A 19,998-nucleotide genomic window follows, 5' to 3' on the forward strand; every position below is an offset into this window, starting at 1 on the left:
CTGCACCATTTTATAATCCCACTAGCAATGTAGGGGGGCTCTAATTTTTCTACATTTTCCCAACACTTATTTTTTTTCTTTTTAATTTTATCCGTTCTAGTGGGGTAAAGTGGTATCTCATTGTGGTTTTGATTTGCATTTCCCTAATAACTAATGATGTCGAGCATCTTTTCAAGTGTTAATTGGCCACATTTATATATCTCCCTTGGAGAAATATCTGTTCAAGTCCTTTGCTTATTTTAAAATTATTAATTTTGCTTGTGGTAAACTACACATAATATAAAATTCCCATCTTAACCTTTTTTAAGTGTACAGTTCAATGGCATTAAGTACATGCTCATTGTTGTACAAACATCACCACTGTCCATTTCCAGAGCTCTTCATCTTCCAAAACTGAAACCCTGCGCACCCATTAAACACCATTTCCCCATTTCCCATTCGCCAGCCCCTGGCAACCATCATTCTACTTTCTGTCTCTATGAATTTGACTAGTCTAGGTACTTAGACTATATATAGTGGAATCATAAAATATTTGCCTTTTTTTTTTGGCGGTACGTGGGCCTCTCACTGTTGTGGCCTCTGCCGTTGCGGAGCACAGGCTCTGGACGTGCAGGCTCAGCGGCCATGGCTCACGGGCCCAGCCGCTCCGCGGCATGTGGGATCTTCCCAGACCAGGGCACGAACCCGTGTCCCCTGCATTGGCAGGCAGACCTCCAACCACTGCGCCACCAGGGAAGCCCTATTTGTCCTTTTGTGACTGGCTTATTTGTGACTTTGCGTAGTGTCTTCAAGGTTCATCCATGTTGGATGTTGTAGGACATCCATGTGTCAGAATGTCCTTCCTTTTAAAGACTGAATAATATTACATTGCATATATATACCACATTTTGTTCATTCATTCATCCACTGAGGGACACTTGGGTTGCTTCCACCCCTTGGCTATTGTGAATAATGAACATAGATGTACAAATATCTGTCCAAGTCCCTGCTTTCAATTCTTTTGGGTAAATGCCGAGGAGAGGAATTGTTGGACCATGTAGTAATTCTATTTTTAAGTTTTTAGGAACTGCCATACTGTTTTCCATAGCAGCTGCACCATTTTACATTCCCAACAATAGTGCACAAGAATTCCAATTATCCTCACCAACACTTATTTTCTGCTTTAAAAAAAAATAGTAGCCATCCTAATGAGAGTGAAATGGTATTTCATTGTGGTTTTGGTTTATATTTCCCTAATGATTAGAGATTATATCAGCCAGCTCCAACTGCCGTAACAAATACCATAGACTGGGTGGCTTAAACAACAGAAATTTATTTCTCACAGTTCTGGAGGCTGGGCAGTTCAAGATCAAAGTTCCAGCCAATTTGGTTCCTAGTAAGAGCTCTCCTCCTGGCTTGCAGATGGCTGCCTTCTCACTGTGTCCTCACAGGGAGGAGAAAGTGAGATCATTCTCTCTTCCTCTCTTTCTAAGGTCACCAATCCTATTGGATGAGAGCCCCACCCTTTTGACCTCATTTAACCTTAATTATCTCCTAAAAGTCCTATCTCCAAGTACAGTCATATATGAATTTTGGAAGAACACAGTTTGGTCCATAGCTGTGATGTTGAGCATATTTTCATGTATTTATTGGCCATTTGTATATCTACTTTGGACAAAGGTGTATTCAAGTCTTTTGTCCACTCTTAAATAAGGATATTGGTTTTGTTTTGAGTTGTAGAAGTTCTTTAATATTCAGGATAATAACCCTTTATCAGATATAGGATCCACAAATGTTTTCTTCCATTCTATGAGTTGCCTTCTCACTCTGTTGACTGTGTCCTTTTTTTTTTTTTTTTGCGGTACGTGGGCCTCGCACTGTTGTGGCCTCTCCCATTGCGGAGCACAGGCTCCGGACGCGCAGGCTCAGCGGCCATGGCTCATGGGCCCAGCCGCTCTGCGGCATGTGGGATCTTCCTGGACCGGGGCACGAACCTGTGTCCCCTGCATCGGCAGGCGGACTCTCAATCACTGCGCCACCAGGGAAGCCTTGGTTGTGTCCTTTGATGCTCATTTTTAAATTGGGTTATTTATCTTTTTATTGTTGAGTTGTAAGAGTTCTTTATATATTCTGGATACAAGCCCCTTACTAAGTATATGATTTGCAAATATTTTCACCCATACTGTGGTTTGTCATTTGACTTCCTGATGATGTCCTTTCAAACACAAAAGTTTTAAATTTTGATGAAGTCCCATTTACTTTTTCTTTTGCTGCTTGTGCTTGTGGTGTCATATCTAAGAAATTATTGCCTAATTCAAAATCATGAAGTTTACTCCTATGTTTTGTTCTAAGAGTTTTATAGTTTTAGTTCTTACATTTTGGTTTATGATCCATTTTGAGTTAATGCTTGTATATGGTATGAGATGTTCCTTTTCTTTTAATCCCTAAGAATATAATCATTTTAGCATGTTTTTACTAGATTCAATATGAAAAAAAATTAGTAAAGTGGATTTTTTTGTTTGTTTGGGGAGATCCTTTTTTTAAATCACTGACGTGGGAAGCCACATCTATTTATATCACCAAAAATATACCTCACTTGGATTAAGCTCATTCAGTCTGTTTTATAAGCAGAGAAATCCAAGCATAAGGTAACAACAGGAATGGCTGCCAATGGCAGTTGAGATAACACTCATTGAAAGATTATGAATAACATCTTGATTACAAATAAAAGCGTGGTCTCATCTTTTTAGTCCAAAATTGGCTACGACTACATATCATCTTTTAGTCTGATTAATGGCAGGGTAACAATTAGAGTAGGAAAGAGATTCACAAATCATTTAAGATGTCAAGTGCAGTTAGTGTGTCATTTTATCATAGATAATATAGTAAAGCTCATAGCGACAGGTGTATGTAATAAATAAGAACTGAGAATACTCAGATATTGAAAAGTCAAGGTAATGTTTCTAAAATCAGCATTATTTCGTTGGATTTGATTTTCTTCCTCTGAATTGTCATACTGTTGAACTGGGCTTTGATTTACTGACACTCTAAGATTTGGTGTGGATGTTCTTTTTGCTTTGCAGGATGCACAGAATCAAAAATTAAAGACAAGTGTGTGGTATCATGAGGTAAACGATTATGTTTTCTTCCGTGCATGCTGGACTCCCGAACTCGATCTTTTGCAAGATGTAATTATTCGAAGAAATAGATACTATCTTGTGTTTCTAGTTCTTTATGTCTGCAGCAGACCTGATTTATTAGAATCTGAGTAAGATACATGGCCATGGTTTCTGGTTGGGGCAACCTTCTTTAGGAGTTGAATGGAAAGTCCTCTTCCCTGACAGATAGAACCAACGGGCTATTCAATTGAGCTATTCATCCGAATCCCTCTTCAGTTCTTTGATGAGATTGGCATTGCCCCTTTGTGATGTTTCCTTTTTGGATACAGATTTGGGATGATGAGTTTTTATCCTGGAACTCCAGCATGTTTGATGAGATTAGAGAGATCTCCTTACCCCTAAGTGCCATCTGGGCTCCTGATATCATCATAAATGAGTTGTAAGTGTGCTGGGGTGTGTTTCTGTGGGGTTTAGACTGCTTAGCATATTCAGGCTGGTTGCTGCTTCCTTTAAGTCATTGTTACTATTTTTTGTTTCTCAACTTGAAGAACAGCATACTGTTGGGAATATTCAGGTTAGAAGTACCATGAGTTGACATCATTTAAGATACAGATTTGATTACTAATGCTTGATGTTACTCATGGATTATGTCTGTGTGTGTGTGTGTTTGTTTTATACATTTACTTATTTATTTATATTTTATATTTTTGGCTGCATTGGGTCTTTGTTGTTACGCGTGGGCTTTCTCTAGTTGAGGGGAGCAGGGGCTACTCTTCGTTGTGGTGCGTGAGCTTCTCTCATTGCAGTGGCTTCTCTTGTTGCAGAGCACGGGCTCTAGGCATGCGGGCTTCCGTAGTTGTGGCACGCAGGCTCAGTAGTTGTGGCACACGGGCTTAGTTGCTCCGTGGTATGTGGGATCTTCCCAGACCAGGGCTCAAAGTCATGTGCCCTGCGTTGGCAGGTGGATTCTTAACCACTGCACCACCAGGGAAGTCCTATGTCTGTGTTTTTTTTTTTACATCTTTATTGGAGTAGAATTGCTTTACAATGGTGTGTTAGTTTCTGCTTTATATACAAAGTGAATCAGCTATACATATACATATGCTCCCATATTTCTTCCCTCTTGCGTCTCCCTCCCTCCCACCCTCCCTATCCCACCCCTCCAGGCAGTCACAAAGCACCGAGCTGATCTCCAGTGAGTTGACTTACAAGGCTCTCATTGCTGAACCCACCTTTGCCAGGGTGGCTATCTCAAGTAAAGTGTGATTCTGTCTTTGCACTTCTAGGCTAGTCTTGGGTGTTACGGTCACCATCATCTCATAATCAGTTCTGCTTATGTATTGGAATGACTAAAGCCCTTTCCGTAACAAAGATCTTTTGTGTTTCATATAGTGTGGACCTTGAAAGATCACCTGATCTTCCCTATGTTTACGTGAACTCATCTGGGACCATTAAGCACTCTAAGCCCATCCAGCTGGTCTCTGCATGCAGTTTAGAGACATACGCGTTTCCATTCGATATCCAGAATTGCAGCCTAACCTTCAACAGCATTCTGCACACAGGTAAGCCACGAGAGGTGTAGCCTGCTAGTGGGCAAACACACTTGTGCTGGGTTGGCACACATAGGTGAAATGATTACATTATGCTGTCCCTCAGGTCTATTTTATTCTTGCACATAACTGACTTTTTATAAAGCTAAATCTCTTCTTGTAGTTATTTGGCTCCTGCTGTAATTCAGACTAAGTACAGTATTGTGCCCAGAGATATTGCCCTTTGCTGCCGTTGGTTTGAAAATACAATATTAGGCCTCTACTGCCATTGAGAACGTTATAGAAGTCTCATTCTATCGACAATGGAGTACAAACCCTCAGTTCATAGCTGCTTTTTTTCATGACCTGAAAGTTTTTATCCCCCATCCCTACCCCTAATTCAAAATGGTATATTGAACCCCATCTCCATAAGATTGTCCATGTGGGGACAAGAGTAAAAAGGAAGGATTTGAATTGTGAGTTGGAAAAGTGGGTTAATACTGGTGCCTCTCTCCATGGGAAGTCAAGTGTTTCTGTTGTTTTCAGTGGAAGATGTAGACCTGGCCTTCCTGAGAAGCAGAGAAGACATTACACATGACCAAAAAGCATTTTTGAATGACGGTGAGTGGGAACTTCTTTCTGTGTCCTCAACATACAACATCCTGCAGAGCAGCGCTGGAGATTTTGCACAGATTCAGTTTAATGTAAGTCCTCCCCCTTCCTGTCCCTGTTGCCCACTTCTCTGCAGTCTTTCACCTTCTCTGTTGGGCTGAGGAGTCTCTCTCCTGCATCTTCTCATTCATTACCACCTAAGTACAGGAGATTCCAATGGTTCCATCATCCACTTGCATTTTGGCATTTCAGAGACGAGAGATTCAGCCGTAGATCCTGGACTCCTGCTGTAGCTATTCCATATGTGAATATAAAGAGAATGGTTTTCAGACAGAGACCTGAACCAGCCCCTACAGCAGGAATCTCCAAGGCTTTCAATACACGTAACATCCTCACTTTTAATTGCTACTGAGAGAGAGAGAAAGAATACCCCACAACAACAGCAACAAAAAATTGGGAGAAGAGTGTCTCTTCAACATTAATGTCCTGTTTGCAATTGAGTAAATTATTAATTAATCCCAGACTCAAGTGCATAAAATTATCATATTATTAACTTGAGTATCTTGAGGTATTAGCTAACAAATCACCTGCAGGATCCACAGAGACCACTGGTGGTTTCCAGATCAGAGAGAACAACTACTCTAGAACGACGTGATAAGAACCCAAACTTCTCAGATGTGTCACCGGGAATGCCCTTGGCTGCACTGTTCCTGGGGAAATTTGTCCAGCAGACACCTGGGAGGCAGTTGGGAGCAGGACAGTGAAGCCTGATACTTTGCAGCAAGTTTCTGCAGCCGGCAGACTTGTCATTAGTATTCAGCCCTGCTTTTCTGCACAAAGTCAGCTGGTGGTGGGAGCTGGGGGCAGTGGGAGGGTCTTTCATGCCAGGTAATCTGATTGAAAAGTAGAGACTACAGACAGGTCAGGATTGCACAGATGAATTCACACAGATGAAGTCTCCTGGAAGCAGACCTTTTGAATAAGAAGGAAAAGTCAGACTAGACTAAGGTGCTACGGTTACAATGGATAACCATATGCTAAGGCGAGTGGTGGGGATGAAATAAGCGATTATTGAGGGCACGGAAGTCCTCCATTGGTTAAAAGGTGTGGCATGCAGCTTTCCAGCAAAGCTCTTGTTAAATCAAGGCCTCTTAGACACAGCTGTGATTTGAACATGACTAATGTATAACTCCAGGCACCAGCTAATCCCAATTCATACCTTCTTTGCGGTAGGGCTTGGGTTCTTGCCTATTCTGCTTGGTTTCTATCAAAGCTTGCATTGTGGCTTGTTTGTCCACTTTTTTACCCAGAGAAAGGGAGGGGAAAAAGAAAGCTTTTTTAATTTCAATGAGTTTCTTGGCTAAGAGTAAACACCTCATTAATTTTAAAGATATCAGCCCACAAACATTATTAATGCAGCCCGAATAATGGAGATCATTAAAGGGAAATGTGAGGGAGTAGCACATGCAAGGTGGAACACAGTCACCTATCAAGCACTCTGGAGAACGCTGCACACACCATTACCTACACTGCACGGAGGAGACAAACAAAGATGGGAGACGGGGCAGGTAAACAGGAGTGTGTGTTCCCACGCACACAAACGCACTCTCTCCATAGAGCAGCCAGTATTTGTAGTTACATGTCACTCTTTACCCTAAATATTAATTGTCTTCTCAACAGTGGCAAGAGGTTTTCTTTTTTTACTTTACTTATTTATTTGTTTGTTTATTTTTGGCTGTGTTGGTTCTTCGTTGCTGTGCGCAGGCTCTTCTATAGTTGCATCGAGTGAGGGCTACTCTTTGCTGCTGCACGTGGGCTTCTCGTTGCGGTGGCTTCTCTTGTTGTGGAGCACGGGCTCTAGGTGTGCGGGCTTCAGTAGTTGTGGCACGTGGGCTCAGTAGCTGTGGCTCGTGCACGGGCTTAGTTGCTCCGCAACATGTGGGATCTTCCCGGACCAGGGCTCAAACCCGTGTCCCCTGCATTGGCAGGCGGATTCTTAACCACTGTGCCACCAGAGAAGTCCTGGCAAGAGGTTTTCTATGTCCTAGCTCCATGTAAATACGATGAACAGAGGCATAAAAGATTGTTAAAGGGAGGAGACGATCTCCTCCCTGGATCCTGGGGACCAAGGTCCCATTCGTTTGTTGTCTTCACTGCCACCCTTCTTTTCCATTCAGTGTTTACATTGAGTGGGGCTGGAGGGGACATCGGTGTGAGATTTCATGCTCTTGGAACTTCTCCCTGGGGACCTTTGCCCTGGAGGTTAAGGTTGGTTATCTAGCAGGCTGCCTTCCACCCTGGCCCTCTGGAACAGAGTAGGGAAAGGATCCTGAGAAGAGCCACAGATCGTGTTTGGTAAGGCAGGGAGTCAGACTCAGGGGCATTCCTGCAACTTTGGAAGACAAAGTAGATTGAATGACTCTCCAGTTCAGTTCTTTGTCCCCCTCGACCTCGTTCAGCCTCCCTGACTCCCTATTCCCACTATGTGCACCGTGTCGGCCCATGTTCTCCTACTCCGTGCCAGACATCCTACTCTGAATTTAGCAATCAAGTCACCCTGGTGTCCTTCAACGACCTTTAGCCAATAATGTGAAACTCAGAGCCCAGTTCCATGCCAACGATGGGCCTGCCAGGGTCCTGACAGCAAAGGGCCAACTCCCTCTGAATCTAATCACCTCCTATGTCCAAGTCCAGGCTACCCAGCAGCGAGTAGGGAACAGGTGGGGCAGGCAGGAGGAACAAAGATCTATTCTAAGTACGTCATCAACCTGGGCCTGATGTACATGCTGCCATTGATACTGAACCAGGTGCCCCATTAGTTCTGGCTAATGGGCAATCCTGTCTGCAGCTCTAGGACATGTCTTGTTGATCAGAGGGCACCGGTGACACTTTGGGTCAGGCTGCATTCCACAGGGGGCCCACAGCACAGGCACCTCTGCCTACGAGGATGTCTGTGTGCAGCCTGGCACCCGATCCAGCAGCCATAGGAGGGGAGGTTTCCTCCAACACATTGCCAGAGGTGCTGGTTCCCAGAAAGAGCAGGGTGAACATTTGATTTCTATATGGTAGTGTTTTGTTTCTTTTTTGTTTGTTAAAGAATGAGGGTAGAAGTGAGAGGCGGTAGAAATAAAATTTGAGAACTCACGTTGGATAGAAAAAGGCGGACCGTGGGAACTAAAGTGAGCCGGACCACAGATGTCCTCTCACTGACTAAATGTTCATGCGGCCAGAATTGGGAGGCCCACAGGGGCCTCCTAGAAAAATGCAGAGGGGCATCTGGGAAAGAAAGGTGCCTTGTTTACCCTCACTTTCAGATGTAATTTTCCTTTCTAGAGTAGGGTAGATTAATTTCATTGAGATATCCTTTGAATGCAGCTCAGAAACTTGATAGAGGATCCTTCTAAGCTCTATTAGGTCACTCTAGAGACAGAGATAAAGAGAGGAGAGAGAGACACACACACACACAGATATATAGATAGATGATAGGTAGAGAGAGAGAGAGATAGAGAGAGAGAGAGAATTTAGACCCCTAGAAACCCTTCCAGGGTCACTCAAGTAACCCTGGAATCACGGACTTTCTGCTAATCCAACCCGACCCATGGTCTAATTCCAAGAAACTCTCACTCTTGTGCAAGGATCTTACTTAAATGGCCGCAACTTTCCCATTCTTTCTGAATTGGGAATGTTAGGAGGGGCTTGGGAGAGGAGGAGAATGGGCTTCTGTATGAAGCGTGAGTCTGGGAGTCAAAATTCCAACTATGTCATAAAGATGGTCATGCAAAATTGAGTACTGGTGAGGTCTACCATCAAGGAGGCAATTAGAGGCTAACCCTGGGGCCTATTCCATCTCCAAGGAGCTCTCCACATACACATTCTGAATTAGATTGATCTCTTTCATTAACATCGATAGGCTCCAAATACCTTTGTGTACTTATTATTACCTGGCTTTAATGGATAACGAAATTGTGGCATAATACTGCTAACACCTGAAGGGTGTCTAATGGAGAATACGGACTGAAACCAAAGTGCTGTTTCTTCCCCTTCTGTGGAATTTAAAGGCACCGGCTCCTTTAGTCCATTAGAAATGATGGGCTCTAGGTAGGGGCAGTTCTGCAGAGAGTGGTGTCTCACTGAGCTGGTGACATACCGTCCCCTGGCATACAGGGGTCACTGCCTGACATGACCTGCAGAGAGGCAGCCCTCAGAACACTGACCTTAAGATGAGAGCCCCCCGTTGGGCTCACTCCACTCTCCCACCCTACTGGAGCTAAAAGAAGCATTATTAACAGACTCTAATACAGCTCAATGAACACCTTTTGTGTTCTATCATGCACCAAGCTCAATGCTGAGCACTGCGGACACAAGCATGAATAAAACAAGTCTCTTGGTTCCTATCACAGGCCTCAAAATCTGCCCAGGGAGACATGATAACAGTGACCACAAAACCAAGCACTAACTCCAAACCAGGCGCTGTTTTAAGAGGTCGTACTATAACCCTCACATCTCTATGAGATGCAGCCTCTAAGGATCCACATTTTTACAAGTGCTTGAATTGGGGTGCAGAGAAGTTAAGTATCTTAACCACGGTTATAGGGTGACTGGTGGAGCCTGGACTTGACTCCAGAAGCTATGTGCCTAAGCCTATATGATGGTGACACACAACTAAAGACAAGCAGTAATATTCCAGTCCAGTCTGTGGCATCCTTCCGTTGTGTGTTACCGGCCAAGTCGCCTGTATTAGTTTCTTAGAGCTGCTATAACAAAGTACCACTTTAAAACAATAGAAATTTCTTCTCTCACAGTTCTGGAGGTCAGAAATCTGACATCAAGGTGTTGGCAGGGTTGGTTCCTTCTGGGCACTCTGAGGGAAAGACTGCTCCATGCCTCTACCTTAGCTTTTGGTGGTTGCTAGCAATCTTTGGCTTTCCTTGGCTTGTAGACATATCGCTCCAATGCCTGCCTCCATCCTTACATGGCATTATCCTTTGAATGGATACAAAGGATATCCATTTTTTCTTCTTCTTACAAGGACATCAGTCATATTGGGTTAAGGGCCAACCCTATTCCATATGACCTCACCTTAACTAATTTCATCTGCAATGATCCCATTTCCAAATAAGGTCATATCCTGAGTTTCTGGAAGGACACGAATTTTGGGGGGCATTATTCAACCCAGTACCATCTGCCACCCTCTGACTCCCCCAAATTCATGTCTGTCCCATGTGCAAAATATAGACGCCCTATCCCAACATCCCCAAATGTCTTAACCCATTCCAGTACCGATTCTAAGACCAGAATATCACCTACACATAAACTCAGAGAGTCCCAAATCTTGTCATCAAATCAAGTATAGACCCTGGGTATGGTCCATTCTGGGGCAAACTTCGATCTGCAGACTTGTGAAATATCTAACCATCAGAATCTGGTTCCTGATCCCATAAGACATGGGTTGGGGGTTTGCAGGGCAAGAGTAGAGACCTGTCCTGTCACCAGTTCTAACTCTATCATTTAGGTTAGTGTCTGATACCCTCTTCATGCTCAATTCATGTTTCTTGAGCTGGGGGACAGAGGGCTTTGAGGATCAAAGGAGATCATGAAAACAAAACATTTCTGAAAACTGTGGGATAAAATTAGAGTTTCTTTAGGCTGTACTGGGCTTGTAGAGAAAATTAGTCTAGTCCATAGGTAACGTTGCCCCCAGATCAACTTAAAGAAAAAGGTGGGTCCTTTGTGCTTGAAGAAAACCAAACCAAAACTGTAGGAACTATTTGGTCTGTCTTAAGAATTGGAACATCCTTGCTAAAAGGCAGAAAAATGGCTAAGGTAGTTCTGGAGGGTCTGTCTCGTTTCACGATTTTACAAGCCAAACATAGACATAGAGCTTTCTGCTTTATGTCACAGCCCAAGCTAATCGTCCACCCTTGTACCTACCTGTTTACTTTCAGCTATTGTTGATAGCCAGTGAGGAGTATCGTCACAACAGGACAGGCTACATACTTTTTGGGGCCTCCTGCAAAGTGAAAATGCAGGGTCCCTTGCTTAAAAATTATTAAGAATCTCAAAATGGCACAAAGCCAAGCATGGGCCCATCTCAGCGCCGGGCTCCTTGTGACTGCATGAAGCTGGCGTGCCTCCCAGCCTCTTAGCTCTTGCCACGCCTCTCCCCTGGCACCTTGGAGAACGTGAGGTTTGGTGAAACTGCACTTTCCTAGGAACCAGGGACCCTAAGGAGCCACACTGCCCATGTTTGGTTCCGTCCCAGATTTCCATTCACTCTCTGCATCAGCCTCTGGGTGGAGAAGAGTCATCTCAGCCTATGCGCTATTTACACGGGAACTTTATTTAAAGAGTAAAACAGCTAATCTCAATTGTACCCAAGATGCTTGGCAAGGCAAAAGTAAACTGCTTTTTCAAAAAGGGAAAAATCAAGGCAAGGAGAGGTTCGATACCATCCAGAATCACTTGAACCAGCACATCAAATTGAGAAGCTTAGGAACTCTGCTGTTCCTTTGACTCTAAGTCTGGGCTCTTTCTGCTTAACCAACATGCCTACTGGTACTTTTCTTTAGGGTGGTATTCTTATTCCTTTCATCTCCTTTATGTAACATCCACCATGAAGTCTCTGGGGGTCTTCCCACTTCTACCCTCCAGAGACAGCAGGCTTGGTCGCCCCCATCTCCCCATATGGCTAGATCACCAACAGCCTAGGTGGGGCTCACAACACAAGAGCCCCTGTGGACCCTGGCCCCTTGACTCCCTTCCCCCTGCACCTCCAAACACGGCTATGTCTGTCACAGCACAACGAAGGGAGTAGAAAGGTGCAGGTTGATGACAGGTCATGGTTTTCCTTGTTGACTGCACTTGGGTAAAAATGTATTTTAACCAAATGATTGCAAAGCAGTGAGTGTCACTCTGGTTTAGATATTTGTAGCCAGTTATGTCTCATGTGAAAGACAATAGCCCGACTACAATACGCCGAATGGCTCTGGTCTGCGGAACTCCCCTGAGTCAGGACACGCTTCAGGACCCAAAGGCTGGGAAGGCCCTGCTCTCACCAGCAAGGTGACAACTGGTTTCACCCAGCCAGGCTCTTCGCCCACCACCTTCTGCTCTTTCCCTGGTCTCTGACCTGGCTCCCTCCGTGTGATCCTCGTCCAGAGAGGGAGGCAGAGGTGAGAGAGAAGACCCTGAACTCAGCTCAGAGGTCTGATCAGACCAAGAGTAGGCTGTATGGGAAAGAGCACAGCGCTTGGAACCAGAAGATGTGGGAGCACATCCCAGCTCTGCCACTTACTCAGCTTACTTAGGGGGTTAAGCTTTATTTTTAAAGATCTATAAAGTGGGGATGCTCTATTACCTCCCAACAAACTGACAGTGAAGAGTAAACAAATCACATCCCATGTGAAAAAGTATCTAGCACACTAACTGACACGTAGAAATCGTTCAGCTGTTTGGTGAATCAGAGAAATGGGAGATTTCAGACATCATTTTTTTCCAAATCTAACAGCAACATGGCCCAGAACATTCATTTGTTCAGTAAACATTTATCGAACACCCACTGTAAGGTAGGTATTATTTCTGGCCCCATGAAGGATTAGAAAATGCCATTTTCACCCTCAAACGGTCATTGCAAAGCAGTAAGTGTCTGATGGGGGAAACAGCCCTGTCATATCATAGTTTCTCTCCAGGAAGGATGAGAATAGATTTTGGGTTAATTACAGACATCTCCTATTCCCATCCCAGAGAAGCTAGGTATAACGAAATGGCAGCAGCAATCATTGTAATTTTATGAGTCTCAAATTCCCAGCTAAAAAACCTGCTCAGCAGCTCCCTGCCCAGCCGCGCTGCAGGCCCTGCTGGGTATCTGCAGTTGTCCCCACCTCACGTCTACTTTTGCTCCTGGAGGCTGGTCTACGGCCTGTAGAGTTGGGACTCCTCGTCATGTTTGGCCAGTAGCGGGCAGGGGAGGCAGTGGCAGGAGATTGGAAGGAGGGGGAGAGTGAGTGGGGCATTTATCTCTCCATTTCTCCCCACCCCGCGGTGTCTCCGCCAGCTGGCTGTGCTCCTACGAGGAAGCCACAAGTCCAACCAGCTTTCTGTCCCCTCAAGTTCCAACCACATTCCCGGTCTTTGGTCCCTTCAGGCCTAAGGGTAGGAAGAGCTGACGCAGTCCCCCAAATCCCCGGGGCACTGTCCTCTTCCTTGTGGTTTCTCTATGTCCTGTCCACACCTTGTCAAGCCCTCCTCAACTTTCCTAGTTTAACTGTGCTCTTTGTTCCTAACAAGACTCTGACAGATACACAGGTACTAAGGTGTTTGCATCCCAGGTAAGAAGAGAGACTAGGGCTTCCCTGGTGGCGCAGTGGTTGGGAGTCCGCCTGCTGATGCAGGGGACACGGGTTCGTGCCCCGGTCTGGGAGGATCCCACATGCCGCGGAGCGGCTGGGCCCGTGGGCCATGGCCGCTGAGCCTGCGCGTCCGGAGCCTGTGCTCCAAAACCAATACAATATATTGCAAACTAAATGGTTTAAAAAGAAAGATTATGGTGTAAGACCTGGTTTTAAAACAGTTTCTCACTCACCAGTTATGTGAATTTGGACAAGCAATTTAATCTCTAGGAACCTCAGTTTCCCGGTTTGTAAAATGGATATAATAATACCCAGCCCTGTGAGAGAGTGGTAGTGTATATATGGACATATATACACTACCAGATGTAAAATAGATGGCTAGTGAGAAGCAGTCGCATAGCACAGGGAGATCAGCTCGGTGCTATGTGACCAGCGAGAAGGGTGGGATAGGGAGGGTGGGAGGGAGGGAGACGCAAGAGGGAAGAGATATGGGGATATATGTATATGTATAACTGATTCACTTCGTTATAAAGCAGAAACTAACACACCATTGTAAAGCAATTATACTCCAATAAAATCGTTAAAAAAAAAATAATAATACCCAGCCCTCAGAGCAGCCCTCAGAGCTGTTGTGAGGATTAAATAAGAGAAATCATATGAAACACTTATTCCAGTGCCTGGCACAGAGCAAGCGCTAAATAAATGGTAGCTTCTTCTTATAATGGTTAATAATATTAATATTGGTTCTATGTAAAAGCTTAAAGGATTTTTTTCTATTTTCTAAACCACAAGATAATCTCCTATTCTAAACTACATAGACTTTTCATATTATGCAGAAATGTTGGGATGGCAGAAAGTGTTCTTGGCTAAGTGTTCTTTGGCCAAACATTTGTCCATTGGCTTAGACCCTCTTGGCAACAGATTCCTCATCCGTGTCCAGGTGGTGATCCGCAGGCGCCCACTGGTCTATGTTGTGAGCCTGCTGATTCCCAGCATCTTCCTAATGCTCGTGGACCTGGGGAGCTTCTATCTCCCGCCCACCTGCCACGCCAGGATTGTGTTCAAGACCAGCGTGCTGGTGGGCTACACCGTCTTCAGGCTTAACATATCTGATGAGGTGCCGAAGAGCACAGTGACCACCCCTCTAATTGGTAAGCAGCTCCGGGGTCGCTAGGTACCTGTCTTGCATTACTTCTGTCCAAGATCTGGTGTTGCCTTTCAGATGGGGAAGGAAGAGGCCCAGGGACCCCTGCTAACTCCACCTCCATTGGCTCCTTCCCTCAGGGGTCTTCTTCACGGTCTGCATGGCCTTCTTGGTCCTCAGCTTATCCAAGTCCATCCTGTTGGTCAAATTCCTCCATGATGAGCAGTGCAGCCAGCGGGAGTGGACCTTCTTGTGCCTTCGAGGGGACACCGATGCGGAAGGGTCTGGAATGGATCCCTTGGCCCAGCTCACTGGGGTAACAGGTTTGTGAGAAGTCTTGAGGTCCCTGCCTGGTTCTGCTTTATCACCCTCAGCCTTAGTTCCCATGGGCGGAGTACCAGGCGGTCTTGAGTCAGCTGTATGAAAAAATGGAAACACCTGCTTCTTAACCTCTGCCCTGCATATTACATTACCTCCCTGGAGACTGAAGACCGTCTCCTGCTGGCTTGCCAGGAAGCCACATGTCAGCCTAGAGATCAGGGCCTCGGTCCCCTTAGCTTGTTTTATTCTCCAGTTTGGAGCCATTGACTCCAGAATAGCAGAGTGCATGCATGTGCACGCGCGCGTACACACACACACACAAATAGTTTGTATACATGTGGGATCTGATCGCTTAATGTGCAAAAGTATACATCATCCCAGTGTTCCCTTTGGCAACACATATACTAACACTGGAATGATACAGAGGTTAGCATGGCCCCTGTGCAAGGATGACATGCAAAGTCATGAAGCAGTCCATATTTTCACTGTATCCTCGAGAGTTGCCGAGAGAGTACATTCCGAAAGTTCTCATCACAAGAACAAAAATTTGTAACTGTGTGGTGATGGATGTTACCTAGGCTTACTGTGGTGATCATTTCACAGTGTATACAAACATCGAATCATTATGTTGTACGCTTGAAACTAATATAATATGTCAATTATACCTCAATTAAAAAAGAAAAAGAACCATTCCAGCCCCTGAAGCTCTAAGTCAACGTGGGCTGGCTGCTAGCTCAGAAAAATCTCCCGGATAGATGTAGCCTCGACACCCTACTTACACAAACACCCTACTTGCTGTGTTCTCCAGGGGTTCCTTCAGCACAGACTTTCCTCCCCTCAGCAGGTAGGGAGAGGGTCCCCAATCCTAACTAGCCCACTGCCCAGTTTTGCCCACCACCTTTCTTGAAGGTTGAGGCCATCGGCTTCAATGGGAAGGCTGGGGGAGCCTTGGTAGCCCCTGGCTCACCTAGAGTGTCTTCCTCTCATGTAGAGTCCCCCATCTGTCAGGAGCACCAGGCCCAGCCATGGACCCTGAGGGAAGTCTGGTCCCAGCTTCAACGTATCAGCAGCTACTTCCAGACCCAGGACCAGGCGGACCGACAGGAGGCTGGGTGGCTGGCCCTCCTGGAGCGCTTTGACCGATTGCTCTTCCAAAGCTATCTTGTTGTGCTGGGGTTCTACACCATCACCCTGTGTTCCCTCTGGGTGCTGTGGAGTGGCTTATGAAGACCCAAGCTTGCTGGTCTCCATCAATGTGTTTGCATGGCACTTGGGGAAGGCTGAAAAGTTTTTGTGGGGATATTGGAAGGGGACAAATGATGGGGTAAAATGTTCTCCAGCCCCTGTTGCCTCTTTTCATTCAGCCCAGGGATGCACATCATCGAATTAGCTATTGAATGACCCAGGAATAATGCATTCATGATGAAAATGCATAAACAGTACGAGGTATCCAGTGAAAAGTAATCCTGGCCTCTTACCCAGTTCACTCCCCAGAAGTAACCACCGTTAGCAACCTCTTTCAGAAAATTTCTAGCACATGCAAGCATACATGTGTGTTTAAATGGTTTTTTAAAAGGTGTAAGAGCACTCCATCTCCCAGTCCTGTCTTGGTCACTTATTCAGTCGGTCGTTCAACAAAACTTGTATTGAGTGTTGATTAAGTCCTAGGCCTTGTGTTAGGCACACCAGAGAGTACAAAATAAGTCAGTTTCAGATCATTCTTCACTTGACTTGATCCCTAAGGAACATTGCTCCAACCAGAACACAAAGTTCCCACCTTATCTATATCCTGGAGCTCTTGTTCCCTTCATCCCAGGTAAATCTATCTTCCCCTGTGCCTTCTCAGCAGTGCATTCCTATTGGAGGCGATCCAGATCTAGCACAACATTTCATCAACATGCACCATGTGTAAGGCACTGAGCTGGGGGATAGGCTTAATGCATGGCCCTTGGGTTCAAGGAGTTTATTATAATCTGCTATCCTTGTATTAGTCTGCTCTGGCTGCCATAACAAAATACCACAGACTGGGTGGCTTAAACAGAGATTGATTCTCTCATAGTTCTGCAGGCTGGAAGTCCAAGATCAAGGTGTTGGTAAGGTTGGTTTCTTCTGAGGCCTCTCTCCCTGGCTCATAGATAGCTGCCTTCTTCCTGTGGTTCTCTTCTGGACACATATGTGTCCAAATTTCCTCTTCTTCTAAGGACACTAGTCACACTGGACCAGGGCCCACCTTATGAACTCATGTAACCCTAACTACTTCTTTAAAGGCCCTGTTTCTAAATACAGTCTCACTGTGACGTATTGGGGGTTAGGACTTCAACATATGAATTCTGGGGGGGCACAATTCAGCCCATAACACTCACATGATTGTGGAGGCTTGGCAAATCCATAATCTGTAGGGTATTCTGGCAGGCTAGAGACTCAGAGAGGAATTGCAGTTTGTGTTCATAGGCGGTCTGCTGGCTGGATTTTCTCTTCTGGAGAGGTTGGTCTTTTTCTATTAGGGCCTTCAAATGATTGGATGAAGCCCACCCACGTTCTGGAGGACAATCTGTTTTACTCAAAGTCTACTGGTTTAAAGATTTTAAACATTTAAGAGATACCTTCACAGAAATACCAAGAATAATGTTGGAACAAATATCTGTGGCCCAGCCAGGTTGACACAGAAAATTAGCCATCAGAGTCCCGATGGCTCCTTAGCTCCCCATCTGTGCCCACAGCCATCTGTCCAGATAGAAGAGCCCTGATCACCTTGCACTTGGGTAACTAATCAACTGCTGGTTCGTTCTCCTCAGTAGCCAATTCTGTACTGATTATCCTATCTTATGGCAGTTCCTGTGGCCTCATAACCTGAATCCTAAGATTAGAATTCACGCCTTCCACAAAGTTTCCCTCCCCTTATATTTAACTTTCTTCATTTCTCATTGCTTTCTATTACAGAACCTTCAATCTAGCCAAGCCAGCCTGCCTACCATCCTGCTCAGGAAGGGGTTCATTTCCATCTAAGCCTCTATTTCTAGTTGGCACAGTCTTCTTCTGTTTCACCAATCTGTAGGTCCCTGTCTAAGACCTGGCTCAAAAAACAGCCTTCATCCCCCACCCTTACCACCTGATCACCCTATGAGTCTGTGCCCTCTCCTCTAACTTCAGACTTACATTATCTCCTATCCTTCTCCCCTTGAATGTTTCGTGGCTCTGTGTGTGTGTGTATCACTTGTCAAATAGATCGCACACTCCTAAAACAGAAATCTTGTTTTCTATTTCTAGGTCATCCTCATCTCTGCCCAGGTCCATACAGAGTTTTTTTCATGGTGATTCTGCCATAACTATTGCAGAGAAACTCATTCTAGCTCATGGCTGATGGTAGACACATTTCTACCATCTACCAGTGTGTTTCCCCAAGTCTGAGGGACTGAATCTGCCCAGGGTCAGACACCCAGTCCCTCAGCATCCCTCACTCAGGGCAACCATCAGAATTTGGTGGGTAGAAGAACACCGTGGGCTGAGGGTAAGGCATTACTCCTAACACTGCTTACAGAGGACTGCTGTTTGCTAGGAACTTTTTCCAGCACTAAAATTGCCTTTAAAAATATCTGCCCCCCCATCCCCCGAAAGGAAAAGAATTTAAATTCAAACAGCCTTTACTGCATCCTCCCTCTCTCATTACCTCCCAGTTAATGCTCAACGCCAATTGTCCATGAAATTCCGCTGCTGCTGTTAATGAAATGAGGAACGTAAGAAGTTTGTGAACAGGAAGTGTCCATGCAAACGTCCACCTGTTTCCCTCCTCGCTTCCTACTTCCTGCTCCTGGTCTCCTCTGCCTCGACCTGCTCAGTTAGCCTCTAAATTGATCCCAAATCTTTCTTCACTGTCTCGGTTATTAGAAAGGGAAAAGATCTGCGGTGAGGTCCCCACTACAGTCTCCTTCCTTTCCACCCCCGTCTTGGACAAAGCACCTGACTTTGCTCCTGTCTCCATCACTACATAGCCAGGAGACCTTGAGACTGACCTCTCAGAGCTTCGGCTTACTATTTGACATCGGGGCTGCTTATACTTATTCTACCCATATCACAGAATTTTGAGGCTCAAAATGAAGCAATGTATTTAAGAGTACTTGGAAAAGTAAATCATATATTGCAAAATAAAAACACCTGCCTGCTATCAACAGACGGATTCCATTCTTTAGTCTTTGCTGTGAGGTCCTCTTCCAGCTACCTCTATCAGAATCCATTTATGGACTGGATGGCCCAGAAGGGCCTTTATTCCAGAATCCAAAGGCCAAGGGCTGAAGCCACCATATGCCTCCTTGTCAGGGACTTGGGCTGCAGACCGGGCGAGGGGTGGGGGTGGGTGCTGCCCAAGGGACTTCCCATGCAGCTCACCTTGGCTTTCTCCCTAGGGAATCTCTCCCAGCCTCTCTATGTCAGCAGGCATTCAGGAGTGAAGCCTGGCTGCTGAGCCAGGCCCCAGTGTGTGGACCTCCTCTGTCCAAGTGCCAAGTGGTCCTGATGTCAACATGGCAGCCAGGGACTCATTCTAAGCCCTGGGTCAGGGCCTGAAGCAAAGCTATCATTAGCGAATGGCACTTAGAGCCCTCCTCCTGGAATAGTGTCCCTCTGCAGTGGGACGAAGATAGGGCACCAGCAGCCCTTCCTTACAGAACAGCATTGGCTCAGCCTCTCCAAGTGTTTATACCTTTCATGATTCCCATTTCATAGAGCAAGGCAACTGAGAAACAGAGCAAAAATGGGATTTTCCCAGTTGTGAATGCTCCTACCATCTGCTGTTTCCCAGAATCTCAGGTAGTTTCAGCACTCACCAAGAAATCACAGCTCCAGTTCTGGGGACTTCACTAACATCTAGAATAAACTGTTAGTTACGCACAGCCCCTGGCTAGACAGGCAGCCCTCTATTTGTCATTATATCCAGAAAAACTTCCAAGGGC

General features: G+C 45.4%; 1 protein-coding gene and 1 non-coding gene across 2 annotated transcripts in view; both read left to right on the top strand.

Annotated features, from left to right (window-relative positions):
• Nucleotides 1-16,279, top strand: part of HTR3B (5-hydroxytryptamine receptor 3B) — a gene marked incomplete at its 5' end in the record, with an annotated part of 33,855 nt that extends 17,576 nt beyond the window's left edge. Inside the window, 7 exons of the mRNA XM_024751694.1 lie at nucleotides 3,063-3,107; nucleotides 3,428-3,537; nucleotides 4,491-4,660; nucleotides 5,174-5,331; nucleotides 14,528-14,738; nucleotides 14,872-15,054; nucleotides 16,044-16,279. Of these exons, the coding sequence (XP_024607462.1) occupies nucleotides 3,063-3,107; nucleotides 3,428-3,537; nucleotides 4,491-4,660; nucleotides 5,174-5,331; nucleotides 14,528-14,738; nucleotides 14,872-15,054; nucleotides 16,044-16,279 (1,113 nt within the window). The remainder of the gene's footprint in view (nucleotides 1-3,062; nucleotides 3,108-3,427; nucleotides 3,538-4,490; nucleotides 4,661-5,173; nucleotides 5,332-14,527; nucleotides 14,739-14,871; nucleotides 15,055-16,043) is intronic.
• Nucleotides 15,433-15,536, top strand: LOC112404028 (U6 spliceosomal RNA). The gene has a single exon (XR_003004029.1). It is a non-coding gene; the product is annotated as a U6 spliceosomal RNA (small nuclear RNA).
• Nucleotides 16,280-19,998: the final 3,719 nt, after the last annotated feature.

Source organism: Neophocaena asiaeorientalis, unplaced genomic scaffold (genome assembly GCF_003031525.2).
Source record: "Neophocaena asiaeorientalis asiaeorientalis breed wild unplaced genomic scaffold, Neophocaena_asiaeorientalis_V1.1 scaffold479, whole genome shotgun sequence".
NCBI lineage: Eukaryota > Metazoa > Chordata > Mammalia > Artiodactyla > Phocoenidae > Neophocaena > Neophocaena asiaeorientalis.